The 17,389-nt window shown below is 35.1% G+C and overlaps 1 protein-coding gene across 1 annotated transcript in view; it reads right to left on the bottom strand.

Moving 5' to 3' along the window:
• The window catches only part of LOC122802678 (cytidine and dCMP deaminase domain-containing protein 1-like), a 1,178,769-nt gene that overhangs the window by 438,310 nt on the left and 723,070 nt on the right, over window positions 1-17,389 (bottom strand). The window contains exon 6 of the mRNA XM_044072393.1: window positions 4,093-4,262. Within this exon, the coding sequence (XP_043928328.1) occupies window positions 4,093-4,262 (170 nt within the window). The remainder of the gene's footprint in view (window positions 1-4,092; window positions 4,263-17,389) is intronic.

Raw genomic sequence — 17,389 nt, 5'->3', positions numbered from 1 at the left:
TACCATACCCTTAAGCTACTGCTTGGGCTTTATTGCTTCTATTCTTCTTAAGGCTCTCTCTCACTATCTATCTGCATCACTAACTTTCTGACTGCTATATTCCTAACGGAAACTAACATTCTATTTTTCATGTACTATAACAGTCAATGTCACACATTGCACTACCTACGTACTATTTTTGGACACTATCTTCATCATGTATGGTGAGAGTGACTATTATTGCCTGTAATGTTTTAACTATATAGAATTGTCCAGATGTGTAGTATTATATTGTAACATCTTGTAACGTAGTTTGTTCTATCAACTTATTTTTGTAAAGTATTTCTAATGTAGTTTGTAATTGTATTGGATTATTCTGTATTTGTATTGTACTGTATGTGGAGCTTTTCTCCCTGGGCCTCTGCTGAAAATGGATTCTGTAGACCCAGTCAGACCACCCCGGTAAACAAATGTCAAATAACTAAATAAATAAATAAATATACACTATGTACAATGGGTGCTATTTTGGATTAAATAAAAATGTATTCTTATTTAACCTACTATCTTACCTCGTGAAGTTAGTATCACACATCATACTGCTACTGCCATTAATGCAACAAAACTTGCCCTCACAACTAAATCACAATAAAATACTGATCTTTGCCTAGCTTAGGTTAAAATAATATCAAGGAGGGCCATCCAGTATTGGAGAAAATACAAGCATATATTATTAGGGATGTTTGCTATCAACTTAAGTGTTAAAATTAACTTTATTGCCATTTGTCTGAGGATTGACCATATCTAACCAATTTTGAGTGAAGTATAGTTTTAACAATTAGAAGAGAGTAACCAAAATATGCAATTTTGTTTTGGGAGATTTTCAGAGGTAATATGTAATAATGCGAATTCCCATGAGAGTCTGGATTTTTTATACCCTATCCTCTCAAGCCTAACTCTCAATGGACACCAGAGCTTATATGTACATTTACAGCTCCAGAAGATATCTGGGATTGGCAATGTGGGAATTTGGGGGAGACTTCTGCATTAAATTTGTTCATTATTCCTGGAGTTAAATAGGAATTACTAATGATCATTAATTGGGTATAGATAAGTTTTTTAAAAGGGGTTAATTTCAGTGTAGCTTTAATGGCTTGAGATTTCTGACTATCAGTGATTATAGCATTTTGTTTTAACCAATAGCTTGACATAATAATGGAAGATTGGTATCTGAGCTGAATAATCAGGTTGTATGAGTTCAATAAAAATCTTTTATTAAGTTGTAATAGCTTCCATAATGATTTACATGTATTTACACTACTATCATTAATTTCAAATTCCCTTGTCAGTGAAATAGTTAATTCTTAATCTGTCTTAAAATTATAGTGTACCCCCTTGGAAGCTTTAAGGAATTCTTTATGTCATCCAGAGAATTATTCCTAAGAATATATATGTCCCACAGGTTTTTCTCTTTAATAAAATAGAACTTGTTTAAATTTAATATTTCATTATTCAATCTGTTTGGATTTAAATGTAGTGGCTGCAATATCAAGAATGCTTTAGTTAAGTCTAGCGAATCCAACAGTTTTTGTAATCTTAACACACTGAACTTTAACAAAGCATGAATTCTGAAAGTCTTCAAACTATATCTGTTAAGAATTGGAAAGGACTTTGGATTAAAGTTTAATGACTTAATATAGTCATATCAATTTTTTTGTCCAAGATGATGACCATTGTTTCTTTTTTGGATCAAATTCTGATATTTTTATAGTTCTACTTGAACTGATAATATCATAATATAGTATAAAGTCAGGTAATCCTAACCCTCCATTTTCTTTCAATTAGTTTTGGTAGCTTATTCTAATTGAATAGTGATGCCAAATAAACCTGGCTAGAAGATTATTTACATTCTTAAGTAGATTGTTTTGAAATATTATATTAGAAGGCCTTAGATGATATAATAGTCTTGGAAGGATATTCATTTTACTGATCGCAACTTTTGAAAGGAAGGATAGTTTTAGTACACTCCATCTTTAAACGTCTTGTTCAATTTCTGAAAGCAATTTCAGAATATTATTCTGAAGAAAGAGGCTTTGATCATATTGGAAGGAAATCCCAAGCTAATTTAAAAAGCATTTAAGTTTTACTTCCAAATCCTGGAAAAATGGGCTATTATAACATGAAGGGTTTAATGGGAATATATGCAATTTATCATGATTAATTTTTATAATTGCAAAATTTTGACAATCTAGCAATAGAATCTAATATCTTATTCAAATCAGTAATAGGTAGGGAGAAGTGCTGTTTAGGTCATCGGCAAAGGCTGAAAAAGCAATTTTATTGTTGAATAAGTGTGGAACAATGTGACACACTTTTTGTTTTAAGAGTAGGAAATGATGTTGCATATATAAGTTAAAAAGATATGGTGATAATGGGCATCCTTGTCTAGCCCCATTGCAGATGTTTATTTGCTTTGAGTTTATTCTGTTTATAAATAGTTTTGTATTTGAGTTAACATATAGGATTTTAATTATATCTATAAAGCTTTTTGGTAAATTAAAATATGGTAATACTGCAAATAAGAAACTATGATTCTATCAAAGGCTTTAGACACGTGTATCGCAAATGCGTATATTGGGTGTTTCTGATATTTGGAAAGTATCATCGTTTTGTCCAATGTTAGTGTATTATCACAAGTTTGTCTGTTTTGAATAAAGCCTGATTGCTCATGTGAAATAATGTTAGGTATTATATTCTTTAATCTACTGGTTAAAATTGCTGCTAGGACCTTTATGTCTAGATTGAGGAGAGATATTGGTCTATAATTCAGAGGGTTTTTCCTTTATTTTTTTACCTTTAGGGATAAAGATTGCCTTAGAAGAATATATTTAAGTCTTCATTACAGCTTTTATGTTGTCTGTATATAGACCCTTCAAGTGGGTAGGTATTTAGCAAAGTTTTAGTCATGCAATATATGATGCTTTCTGATTAGATGGTTAGGTTACCATTCACTGGAATTGAACATCAGATGGTCACCATTCAGAATCTGTAGTTCTTAGAGCTGAAAACCTGGAATACTAACAACATTCTGTAACTGATAGAAGTAGAATGGATACCAAACTCTAGTCCATCAAATAGCTTATGGCTTGTAACTTGTCAATCTCTGTCTCTCACTCCTAGAAAGTGACGTAAAGAGAAGCTTCTTCCCAGTCTAAGAGTCGCCTCATGCTAAGGCATAGCAATGATTCTTTCCCAACTCATGTATAATATGAGATTTTACCCCAGACATTATGTCATTCACTCCATTTCTTCCCAATAAGTCAGCTGTTTGCTGTTGGACTAGGCAAGTACAACTAAAAACATTTATACATTTAAACCAAATGCTATCTCTTAATCTTGAAATGTTTCTGTCCACAGTAATTTTTCATTTCCTACATTTTTCTGTATGGTTGCTAAGTCATCATCTCATCTTTGTATCATCTTTTGTAAACTAGTTATAACTCACCACAGTTATTTTGAATGTGTCTATTTACTCTGTAAATGTCATGTAATTTCTCAGTATTAGTGTTGCTCTTCTATATACCCTCTATATGTGATTTATTCAAGTATGAGTCATTTGCTGCTGTACTAGGTCACGTTACTGTTGCATACCAAACTTGCCACAATTTACTTGCAGAAATAATTCAATTTTTTTCACAATTAAACAATAGCTCTCTCTGTATGTTTTCTGATACTCTGTAGATGTGTAGATGTCACCTTTCCATACTGGTATACCATTCTCTGGAGTTTTTCTTCTCAGGCAACTACTAAAAATAGGCATGCTGCTTTAGGATAACCCAGTCATCAATATATGAATTAATAATTAATTAATCAATTACTTGCATAAAAACACTTCTCAAAACAAGATAAAAAATGTTTCCTGTTAAAATAAAGATTCTCTCATCCTTCACAGTTGTTTGAGTTTTCTGGCTGATATTCTGCAAATGGAAATCCAACATGCTGTGATCCATGGCAAAGTGAATTGCATAGTACATGAATTTTTCCTAATTGATTTTAAACAGCATGTTGCATGAAAATTAATTAACTAGAAGGTATGTGCAGCTGGATGACACTTACCGAAAATAAAGTGCGTTCTGTTCTGCGTGTATGATATATTTGTATTTCCTCATTGTACTGCCTACTTTATCCTTGCTATCCATCTGTGGAAAATCTGCATACTCTGACCCAGTTATAAAGCCATTATAACCACAACCCACCAAGTACATGTTTTCTGTGCCATCACAATGCTGCAAGAAAAGAAAAACAAAAGTTACCTGATATATAATGTTATTTCCATTTTAAACAGTTACAGTGAATTCACAGTAAATCAGCCATTTGCTCCTACTGTGACTCTCACCTCAACATCATTCTTCCTATTGCATCTTCAGAAATGTTGACTGTTTATATGGTTTGCTCAAATAACTTAAACTATTAACAGGTACAAGCGCAATAAATCTCTTAAACCTTCTACACTAAAAATAAAAGAAACTGACCTAAGCATAGTTAATCTGAATGAAAAAGACAGTTGAAATCAGTATTAAGTATGTCAGTGTTACAATTAACATAGTTTATTCTTGTCCTACAAGACAATACTTCCTTAACTCTTAATTCATAGCTGTCAGAATAATATTCACTTCTTTACTTGTTTATTTAATGCTGCTGGTCTTACAGTGTTGCAGTGTGTAAACTCAGTACTTATCATGTTACAAGGTTAAAAATACTAGCATGCAGGACTGCTTTTCCCTAATTTACATTTCTGACCTTTGTGAAGTGAGCTTCTTCTCTTCTTCTTTTGCTTTTACCAGTTATGGTTACATGGAAACTTATTTTTTTATTGTAGTACTTTCTACACCAGCTCTCACTCATGCTGGCCTTCACTTCTACTATACCCCTTGCTGTCTACTCCCTCAACCAGTGAAACTATCTGGTTAGTATGTCCCTTAAGTTACCTTTCTCATGGTTTGTGTCACTTGAAGGAAGGCTGCTTGGACGTCTGTCTACTATATTAAATTAAATCCCTCTTTCTGTACTAAACCTTTACACTCAAGACTCTTAGCCCTCCATAATAAGGACATTAAACCAAGCTCTGGTCCACCCCTACTCCATCACACAAAGTAACTCAGCCAAGAGTTCCACCTTATTAAACCCTTGAACTAAGACTGGGTCCTAAACACAGTGTTGATAACAAAACCAACAGCAATGAATTGAATTTTTGACTTGATCTCTATGAACTAGAAATAATAAGACTCACTAAAACTTGGATGCAGTCAGACATACTTCCTGCTTCCTGTCCAATACCATGGGTCAGTAGAGATGGAACAGATCTTTGCATGTGAGTAAAGGATTCCCAAGTTTTACATGCTTGCTTCTAGTTTAGGTTGGTCTGTTCATACCAATTTTAAATGAATATTACCCCTGACAGAATTCTGGTGGAAGCTGATCTACATGATCATAACAAAAATCAAAACTGGACTGACTTATATTGATCTCTCTCTCTACCCAGGCAGTCTTAACATCCATATTTGAATCTACAGAACAGTTGCTCACCATTCTAGTGTCCTGTGCCACTTCTCGATTTGGCGCTCCTCAACTCTAAGTTGAGGAGCTATGTTTCTATGACTATTCCCATGGATAATAATTCACAACTCATACATATAACTTTAATCTGAACTTTCTGAATGAGCACCATGCTTTCTAAAAGATCGGTGGTGAACTAAAGTAGAAAAGGAGCCAACACACCCAAATCTGGCAACTGATATTCATTTCTTAATGTCTTTATTATTGATATAACTGGCCACATTTGAGGATATCTATCATACCATTCCTTACACTAGTAAAAATGTAGTTATCTAGAATTTCTAGTCTATAAAGAGCTTAACCCTCCCCACCCCCACCCAGGACAATCATCCAGCACAATATTTGAAAATCAACTTCATCTTGAGCTGAATGATAAACACTGTGATTCAAAACATTGATGATCAGAATGTCATCCTTACTTGAAATGGCCTTTTTGAATTGCTGATCAATATGAGAAGTAACTATTCCCTCCCAAAAATCGCACAGGACTGGGGAGGGTCAACAAAATGTCTGACAATTGAGGTCAGTTGCATGACACTATGTGATCTTTCTGGAAGAAGCCATTCTCTTATACACATTGTCTCATTATATTTCTCTATTTAACTTAGATAAAAAGATCACAGAAAAGCAAATTATGTGGTTATTGTTATAAAGTCAAGGATCTTGGGGATGAAAGGAAAATAGACTCACAGTTGATCTTAGACTAGCAGCACACCCAATAAAAATAGGTGCATATTTCCTATCTGAATTTGTTTTGACTGCTCATTACTCATATACTTCACCAGCTCAATGATCTTATCTAACCTTTGATGATTTTGAAATGCACCTTCCAAAGGATTACATGTACATCTCTTACCTATTTGTGTACCTCCCTGATATGAGTAAAATGGTGTGCAGACCTTTTAAATCCTCAAACCCTCAACTTGTGTTTATTCTGCTCCTTTAGCAAAATGTCATGCCTATGGTTTGAAAAGAACATTGAGTTATGACTCTTCTCTAAAAAGCTCAAGTCCTCCTTCATGGAATTTGTCTAATTTTACTGTTGTCACTATTTCCAAAATGCTGAAGAAACTAATGATTACTTATTTTGAGAGGACATAGCTACTAACTTAATATTAAAGTCATAAAATTATTTGAATAAAAGAAGAAACAGTAACAAGCTCAGGAGCGTGCCATACATATTCAAAATAATATATAATGTCTGCAAAGGTAGATGCCATTTTAGAGAATTTACTCCTTTTGTGGAGGCAAGTGACTTTTTTGACAAAACAGTATGAAGTTTAATTGTTAAATGTTTGTTGAAGATATATAGCAGGGTTAGTATGTTTGGAAAAAGGTAACATGGAGCAAATTAACATTTTGTTTTCAATGAAAAGCAGAGGGCATACCAGTTAGAAATGGTTATAGCTGAAATAGTGAAAAGAAGAATGCATAGAATGCTGGTACTAGATAACAATTATGGGAATTTTCTGTGTGTACTAGGATGGCTACACTAAAAATTTTATCATGGAATATAAATTGTCTCACATATTCAGAAAAAAAACAAGGTGCTTACTTATTTAAAGAAATGTAACACACAAATAATAATGCCACAGAAAACACATTTAGATATCAAAAACATGTGACAGCTTAATAAAGAAGGGCTTCCAGGAGGGTTACTCAGCAGAATATCAGGAAGTAAAGAAGACATGAGTAATAATCCCAGTAGAGGAAGGGGCCCCAATAAAAGTAAAAGAAGACAGGAAGAGGAAAAATGTGTTGACTAGAGGTTGCTGGATAGGAAACAGTCAAATATAGTAAATTGAGAAAAATACTGGGAGTGATGATCTTTCAATAAGGAATACTATTAATGGGAAATGATTGGACTATGGCCTGCAATAAAGAAGTGATGAATGGGCTTAGAAAAAGAATAGTACGGAAGGGAAATATTTTCCACATACATAATGATCTTTACAATGAAGGTTGTCACCACAGCAGGGAGTGCTTAAGGAAACATACATAATTTCCCCAAAATATGGAAGTTGATCTAGAAGGGGCCAATACTACATACTTCAGGAACATTTGTTCATGCTTGAACAATATGAGACTCTACCAATACTGATAGCACACCACACCCTTATCTTTACCAGCCTGAATACATATAAATCAACAATGCTGGTATTTCCTTATGCATTTATTAAAAAGCCTTGGTAAAACAAAAGCTGCAGTAACTAGTAGACAACATGGATACCAACATAACGAAAGTAGCAAATAATTAGAAAAAAATGTTACTGAAATATATGGGAGTAAAGAAATAGAAATTACCTAGAAGGGCTTAGAAAGATAAATATGCTACAAAGCAAAAAGGTAAAGCCACTGAAAGATTATGAAGAATAATTACAAGTAACTAAGGAACAAAATGAATAAACGGTGAACATAAATGAATACAACCATACAGCACTCCAACAAATATAGTTTGATAGCAATCCAAGAACACCATCTCTATTGGCACAAACACTTAGGCAACAAAAAAAAAATTAAACAACAATTAAAATGAGTGATCAAACAATTAAGAAAATAGAGAAGGATCCAGAGGGAGTACTAAACATTCTAAGAAGATATTATGAAAATCTGTATGGAGAAGGAACTGGAAAATAATGTAAGGGAATAATTAGACATAGTTATGGAAGAATTGAATTTACCTGAGCTACAGATTTATAGGCAATTACTAGGCTATCTGCCCTTGTGGACCATTTTTAGCAAATTTCGCAACCCAAAGGCAAGAATCAAAGTCTGTATATTGTGTCTTTGAGGTAATCGCCTTAACCATTATGCCAACTGCCAACTCCAAGATTATAAAACTCTAGACTGGACTCATATCCACAATCCCTGGCTTAGGTAGCCAATGCCTTATGCATTAGACCACTGGGCCTGACAGGATATGGAGGTTAAGATGCTGACAGGCCATATAAGTAAGAAAGTGATAAAACTGGTGAACAATGCCAGTCAACTGAAAAAGTGCCAGAATTAGATGGAATTACAAGAAATGTTTGGAAACTGTTCAATAAGAAACTGATAAAGATGTGCCATTATGTCAGCTGCCAACTCCAAGATTATAAAACCCTAGACTGGACTCAGACTTACAATCCCTGGCTTAGGCAGCCAATGTCTTATGCACTAGACCACTGGGCCTGATAGGATATGGAGGTTAAGAGGCTGATAGGCCATATAATTAAGGAAGTGATAAAACTGGCGATCCAAAGCCGGTCAACTGAAAAAGTGCCAGAATTAGATGGAGTTCCAACAAATGGTTGGAAACTGGTCACAAAGAAATTATATTACTGGCAGGAAAGGTACCCACATCCTAGAAAAGTACAGTGCTTATAGCACTTCCAAAGGAAGGCAATTATCCAGCTGATCTTGCTCCATATAGACAAATGTTCCATTTTAAATCACAATCACAAAGTTTGTATGATCATAATAACCAACAGACTAGCCAAAATACTTCCTAGGTAAGAAGGGCTACTTACTACTCTTGTTGACCTCACAGAAAATACTGAAGATGGGAGTGATTCCAGGGACCTGGACAACTCTTGTTTCAAGAAAAAGCTACCAAGTTTCATCCCTGGATCTGAATCATAAACTATAGTCCCCTCTCTCCGGGCAATTCTGAATGGAGATGTATGACAGATCTCTGTAGAAGGGTGAACAGGTTCTGCTGAATAAACTTCTGATCTAGTCGTGTATCCTGAAGGGGATTTTATGTCTGCATTTACTACATTTTCTGAAACTTGAGACCTTATCCATACATAGAGAAGTCCAGAAATACTAGCAGTCCAAAACAAGTAATATCTAGTTTAAAATGCACTTTACAGAAAAGTTAACCATGTGGTACCTAAGAACATCATAGCACTGAAATCCAACACAATTAACACACTGGCAATAAAATGTGACAGCTAACTCACAGCTTACTGTAAAGAGAAAAAGAAGGGGGGAAAAGTGCTGCCTATAACAGCCTTAATGTAGGGGGGAATTCACAAGTTTAAATGGAAAGTTTTAGTAAAACAACAAAAAAAGTAGATGTAACTACTATTAACTGTTGTCATTGACCTACACAACCCTATGTCTGACTATCTGAAGTGAAAAGGAAAGAAATAAGGTAGTATTTATCAAAATATAAGAGGTAAATCTAATGTGGAGAAGACAGTGACATGTGGGGTATTGTGAGAGATAGGGGAGGATTTGACCTTTGGGAAATGTTATAATGGCAAGTCCATTATTTGAAGTGAACAGACTGTATCGTGTAAGATCCTACAGCTTTGTTTTATAACACTCATGCTAGTAACTGCATTATCAATATGAGAAAGCAAATTTTTAAATGTATATGCTAAAGAAACCTAGGTATTAATTGAACATCATAAAATGAGACCTTAAAATTCTCATCCATATCCACTTGCATCCGCCCTTTTCTTTTTCCTTTGTTGTTCTACACATGTATTAAATGTTCCTACTATAATTTATAGTTTTAAACAAGGTGTACAACTTCTTCAATAGCTCTGCTCACCTACTAGGTTTTGAAGGAGCATAAATATTTATAAATTTCCATTTTATCCACTCACTTCAGCATCACATATGATTACTCTTCCAGGTTCTGCACAATAGAAGTTAGGCACATTAATACTGATTCAGAATAAATGTCGCCAGTCCAAACATTATTCTTTCCATAATTTCCAAAATCCTCACCCTCCCCAGAAAAATTGTACAGTCTCTTCCATTCAATATGTAGTACTGCTCTGAAATTCTGAAACATAGCAATATCCACTGTTTTGAACACGTAAACATTTTGTAGTACCCCCCTTCTATTACATTTCAATAAACTTAACACTGGTTGTTAAGAATTTCAATTTTAGTCCTTTTCCTCTATGCTTCTTTTTTCACTTTTTGTAAATAATCCCCAGGCTCATTTACAAATTTATTCTGACAATCATTTTCACATTCCATACTCGGTACTTCATCATTATAGAACACATTATATCATTTTCTGAGACAATCCCCTCATTTCCAGGTTGAGAATAATCTCCAACAACCAGAATAATTAAAAAACTAGATTTCTGAGATGGAACTGATACCACTTTATCTATATTGTTCTCATTTTCTAAGTAATATTTGAAAATTCTTAGGACATTCCAGTCAAAAATGGTCTGTCTGCCCACATCTTTTATATATTTTAACATAGTTTTTCTTGCTGTGCCCTTCTTGCCCACATCCAGAACAAAATAAATCAGCACAGTCTCATTTAAAATATTCTACATTTCCTCACAAAAAAACAGAATTTAGGTTGTTCTGCATATATGCCACACAACTCAAAGACTGTTTAGCAACAAATAATCTGTTTGATACATGCTTTAAGTGTACACATTCTATAAAGAAATCCACAAATTGCAGGTATTCCGCATTCCATTTTTTACCATAGTCCAAATGCACAGTTTATATGTGATTTGCAAATGCTTGAGCCATTTGAAATATTATAAGAGTTCCAGATGTATTTGTTTTCCAAGGCAGTTTCCATAATTTATTCAAATGTAGATCGCATAACTCAAAGGTTGATTCTAAAATACTATTTTTCTTTTATCAAAACCACATACCAACTTTTGTAATGCTTCAGCCTTTAAACATAAATTGAAAATAATTGCATAAGAACAATGCAGGATAGCTTGTACCTGCAGAATTGTTATTCCAAGCACTTGAATAAAAGTATGCCAGAGTTCATACCTCTGCACAGGGACCCCTAATACTAACAAGCAAACATGCAAGAGGAAACTTTGTTGATTCATTCTGTAGTCTCCTTGAGCTATAGCCTGCAATCCTGGAATTTAAAATATGTGAACTTAAAACATTCCAATTGTTGGAAGTGCCTGCTTAAATACATACCAGAGGGTGAATAGTGCTCCATGATAGGTCTTGTGAATACTGAATACAGTGGAACATTGACCTCCTTGGACCTAGATGTCATATCTTTGTTTAAAAGTTGCATAACATGATTTTCTCACTACTGTAGACATGTGATGGCCAAAGGCTAGATTACTGTCTATGCATGTTCCTAAGTCCATGACTACTGGATTGACCATTAGGGATGTGTTGGCAATATGATAATTACTAGAGGTGGACGACTTTCCAAAGGAAACTGTTATGGATTTCTTGCATATAGTTTTAGTCAATGGCTCTGACACAAGTTATTTGCCTGTGTCAGACCTATATGGAAAACATTAGGGCCAGTGGGGATTCTATGACTGCTCCTAATTTGCAGTCATCTGCAGATTTAGTCATTCAGAGGCCCCTGACATTGGACTTGACTTCAGAGAAGGAAATGTTGAAAAGGAGCGGTCTCAGGACTGATCCCTGAGGGACTCTGCTTTTGCCTGACCTCCTCTTGGAGGTGGACTCCCCAATTTTAACTTCCTGGGTCCTGTCCGTGAACCAGTTGGCTATCCACTGGGTGACATAAGGGTTTATACCTATCCTTTTGAGTTTGTTAACAATGCAATAGTGGGGTATTATATTAAATGCCTTGGCCAGGTCAAGGTAGGCAGTGGGAACCATTTTGCTCTCATCCATTGCTTTGGTGACCTTCTCAAAGAAATCCACCAGGTTGAGTAGGCATGACATGCCCTTGTTGAAGTCAAACTGGGTAGGGACCAGTGTTTGGAGGCTTCCTATGTCATTATTGATCATTTCCATGACAATTCTTTCCATGGCTTTGCATATGAGAATGGTGAGACATATGGGTCTGTTGTTTCCAAAAACAGTAAATGACCCACCTTTGTGTAGCCGGATGACTGTTGCTGTTCTCCATTTGTGAGGCATGAAGCCTGTTTGGAGGCTACAGTTCAATAGTTTTTGCAGAGGGTCTGATACTAAGGGCATTCTGGGATATTGTCTGGGCCATCCATGCAGTGTTTTTGACCTTAGAGAGAGAGCATTGAGTACCTGTTCCCTAGTGATATATGGGGAGCTGTATTTCCTGAACGGGAGCCGAGGTGTTAGAGCAGAATTTGTCTGCCAGTCGTTTGCTATAGCTTCTGGCGCAGTATTGGTGGGTCCATTAACAATGAGCTCTGCACACAACTGTGTATTGCCTTTGAGGTTGTGGGCATTGCTAAAAATGCCTTGTGACTGTCCTTGGCCTGAGAGGCTAAATTTAACTGAAATTTGTCTTTAGTAGACTTTATTTGCCCATTGAGTTACTGGTTTGGAAGGCTTTAGAAGGAAACAGTTTTTTATTTAACATCTAATTTTATATTTTTTTATTATCTTATTATTATTTCCTGGTTGTATGGAACAGTATATATATATATATATATATATATATATATATATATATATATATATGTATATATGTATATATGTATACACACACACACACACACACACACACACACACACACACACACACACACACACACCCATATTGTTTATAGAATGTTAATTTATTGGTGGTCAGCTGACTTCTTTTTTCTGTTAAATCAAAGATGTGTTCTACTTAATGGCAGATATATGGAAGAAGGCTGTTTTCGAAACCTGACTGGTTCTACCAATAATCCTGGTGCTTAATAAGTGTTGTGATGCTTTATTAACTGATCTATGGATTTATTATTTTACAGCTTGAGATGTTTCCTAGGACTAAAGCAATGAAAATGAACTGATGTTTTCCTACTTTTTCTAATTTACTTAATTGACCAAAAAATGTAAATGACACACTCATTATTTACCAACATTCTGGGTTCATTTTACTCTTTTTTATTTCCCTTTCCCATATTCTTTCCCCCGGATTCATGAAGCTCGACGTAAGGCTTGCGCCGGCCGTGTGGCGTAGATGTGGAGTAGTTGCGCCATATGCATATTAATGAAGGCATGCAGCCGCCACAGCCACGTGTATAGGAAACATGCACGAGTGCAAGGGGCGTATTGAAGTTGCACAGGGAGGCGTGTCAATGTCGGCTTTCGAGGAGCAACCTAAACTGCTGAATATTATATTCCGCCAGCAATAGTAATCATACCTATCAGTGTCCGTGGAGACTGAAACGTATGCAAAGCAGAGTTCCTGCGAACAGAAAATGAAGACTCAAACACAAATGCACGGTAGGGAATAACGGGTCCCTACCCATGAACAAATGACAGGAAAACCATGTGCCTGTAGTCCAACGTAGTGTTGATAGCTATACCATGTGGAAGTGAAACGTATCAGATGTTAGCGCGCTGCCAGTAGGTACGTCCAGTCCAATGGAGAGGGTCACCAGCTGACCCATAATTTGAGGGAGGGAACATAGCTGTGCAGATGTGTCCATAACAAAATAAACGAGGAGAAATGTAGATATAGGTAGTGACCGTATGTCTGAATCACATCCCACAAGCCATGTAATAGTCACATACAAAAGGTATGTCCGTATTTCACATACCAAATGTGATAGGAAATAGCATACGCATGTAAACGAAACAGAAGGAGCATATAAACAAGCCATAACAACACGGACACACGTAGGCCGAAAGGAACAGTATGATCCGTACCATCGACCAAAATTACCACCTGTCCCACTTTGCGAGCGACAGTCCCTCTGTGGACAGATGTGTTCTGACACAAACATGTAAAACTGGCAAATGTCCAGAGAATATAGGACATAATTCCTCCATAGACGTCATGCAATAGTTGCATTAAACATAATTCACTGGACGTGTATTACATAAATGTCATAACAAACAGAATAAGATACCAAAATGCTACAAGAATAAGCTTAGAAATAGGCAAGAATTGTAAGTTCTATCTGCCGAACTGACCGTGGGTATGTGTCGGCCTGTAAAATATGCTGTGTTCACCGCAACTGTCACACTGTAGGGTTGCCACCTTTAAAAATGGCCAGAGTGGGACATGTTTGGTACAGACAGCAGACTGTACAGGCCGACACATACCCATGGCCAGTACGAAGGACAAAACATAACTGTTTTGCCTACAGAAAAGCGTATTCCTGTAGCATTTTAGTTGCTTATTCTGTTTCTCATAACAGTCAGGTATTTCAGATACAGAATTAACTGTTTAATGCAACTATCACATAAAATATAAGAAATATGTTTGTCCTAAAATCTCAGGACATTTGCCATGTTGACAATTACATGTCAGGACACAACTGCCCAAAGAGGGACTGTCCCTCGCAAAGTGGGACAGGTGGTAACCCTATGTCACACTGTGGCCAATTGAAAAGGTGGAAACATAACAGTTGACTGTGGGGAGGCAATGTCCACAACAGTCGGACATGTGTAAGGAATAGCTTGGACATAGGAAGAGGTGCCATCCTACCAATGAGTAGAACAGGCTGGCAAAATCTGGAAGGCAGCTGTATAATCCAAATGTGTATGTGACACAGTTGAACGGGTAGTACCCGGATATACCAACCAAGTAATGAAAGTGAAGTAAGGGCATGTACCTATGTGCGTGAGGTATAGCATGTGGAAAGCAATCATGGCAGGGTAGTCCAGACAACCATAAAGGTACCCGACACATGTAGGGTAGTCAATGTGTAAAGGAGCAACTTCAAAACACAACGACAAAACCACTGGACCAGTGAATCCATTTATTCAGCTCACTTCTTAAGTACAAACAATACACTCTAGCGCCTTGGCCACAGTAAGCCTTCAAGGAGTAAATAACTACACACTCACTTCCAATTATATACTCTTAATTATTAACAACAATAAAATCAATTTAAATTAATTTCTAATTAAACTAATTATTGATTATTTATTATTACTAATGATTTGGTTATTAAGCCATCTGATAAAGGGAATAGGATAGTTATTATGCATTATACACAATATTTGAATATGTGCCTAGACCTACTTATGGATGAGTCGGTTTATTGTATAGTAGATGATAGTCAAATAATTCAAGCTAAAGAGAAATATTTGAATTTAGTTCATAAAGGTTTATGGTTAGGCTATTGGAGTGAATTGGATGCTAGGAAAAACTTGCATTGTGTGGTACTAGTCTAGCATATTTTTATTGTTTGCCAAAAATTCACAAGAACTATCGTAAACCTCCTGGGAGACCTATAGTATCAGCTAGACATTATTTTTTACATAATCTTGGTGTTATACTACATGGAATATTATTGAAAGAGGTGGTTAATCTTCCCTCATATATAAAGGATTCTTTTGATTTTTTAAATAAAGTCAAGGATGTTATGTGGACAGATAAGATGCATTGGTTAACGTTAGATGTGAAGAGTTTGTATACCAACATTCAACATAAGTTTGGTCTAGAGGCACTATTTAAAAGTATGGGTGTTTGTCCATTTACACATTATGTGTTAGATTTAGTTCAATTTTGCTTGGAAAATAACTATTTTTGTTTTGATCAGAAGATTTTTCATCAGTTAAAGGGAACAGCAATGGGTTCCCCATTCGCACCAATGTATGCTAACGTATTTATGGGGCTTGTAGAAAGTGAATGTATTTATAATAATAGATTTGTTAAAAAATACGTAAAACTATACTATAGATACATTGATGATTTGATTTTTTTATGTGAGGATGGCAAAGATGAAATACATAATTTTGTTAAGTCAATTCAGATGAATAGGTTTAATATTTCTTTTGAAGGAATGCAATTTGGTGAGAGTGTTAACTATCTGGATATTAAGTTGGTAGGCATCATAGGTAAACCAGTAGTTACTGGTAAATTTGACACAACACATGATTTTTAGTAGCTACTAGCTGCCATCCTAGGCAGACTATTCAAGCTCTACCTTATGGTGAATTTCTTAGAATTTCAAGGTTATGCAATAATAATGAAATATTCTTTAAAGAGATTCATTTAACTAAAGATATGTTTATTAAAAGAAAATATGAAGTTACACACTTGAATATGGATTTGGAAAGAGTAATGGGAATAAGACATAAGGAACTTAATGGGAAAGTGCTGGGTAGTAGTCATTTAAAAAGCTATTATGAGAGTAGAGATAGTAATGATAATTTATATGTAGTATCAACGTACAATGTGTGCAGTAATAAAATTAAACAGAGTTTTTTATATTTTTGGAAATATTTAAATAATTTTGGTGAATTGGATAAGTTATTTAAGAAAAAAATAATGTTCTCTTATAGGAGGGGGAAGAGCATTCGTGATATGGTGGTACATACCAAATTTTTTAGGCCTGAGAGTAGATTATTTTTGCAACCTAAAGAAATAGGCACCTTCCCTTGTGGAAGGTGTAGTTGTTGTTCCTATATAAATAAAACATTTAATAGTATTAATAATAGAAATTTTGTTTCAAATGGAATATTTAGTTGCAGGACTAATAGAGTAATTTATGCCATTAAATGTGGCTGCAATAAGTTTTATATTGGCCAGACAAAGCGGATGTTCAAGGTTAGGTTACTTGAAAATTTGAGGGATATTAGGAACAATAAAATTGAGAGTCCTGTAGCCAAACATTTTTTTGAACATCATAATGGATCTAATGGAACTTTACAAGCTACAGTGTTACAACAAGTAGCTGCTGAACATATTGATGTTAATGTGGTTGAAGCACTACTTTTAAAACAAGAAACTATTTTTATTTTAAAATATGGCACATTATGCCCTAGGGGTTTGAATGTTGATTGTAGTTGGAGAAGTGTTATGTTAAATAATTAGTTTAATTAGCAATTAATTTTAATTGATTTTATTGTCGTTAATAATTGAGAGTATATAATTGGAAGTGAGTGTGTAGTGATTTACTCCTTGAAGGCTTACTGTGGCCGAGGCACTAGAGTGTATTGTTTGTAC

This window comes from Protopterus annectens, chromosome 5.part0 (assembly GCF_019279795.1).
Source record: "Protopterus annectens isolate FY-2018-M chromosome 5.part0, PAN1.0, whole genome shotgun sequence".
Taxonomy (NCBI): Eukaryota; Metazoa; Chordata; order Ceratodontiformes; family Protopteridae; genus Protopterus; species Protopterus annectens.
This window is presented reverse-complemented; position numbering and strand designations above follow the sequence as displayed.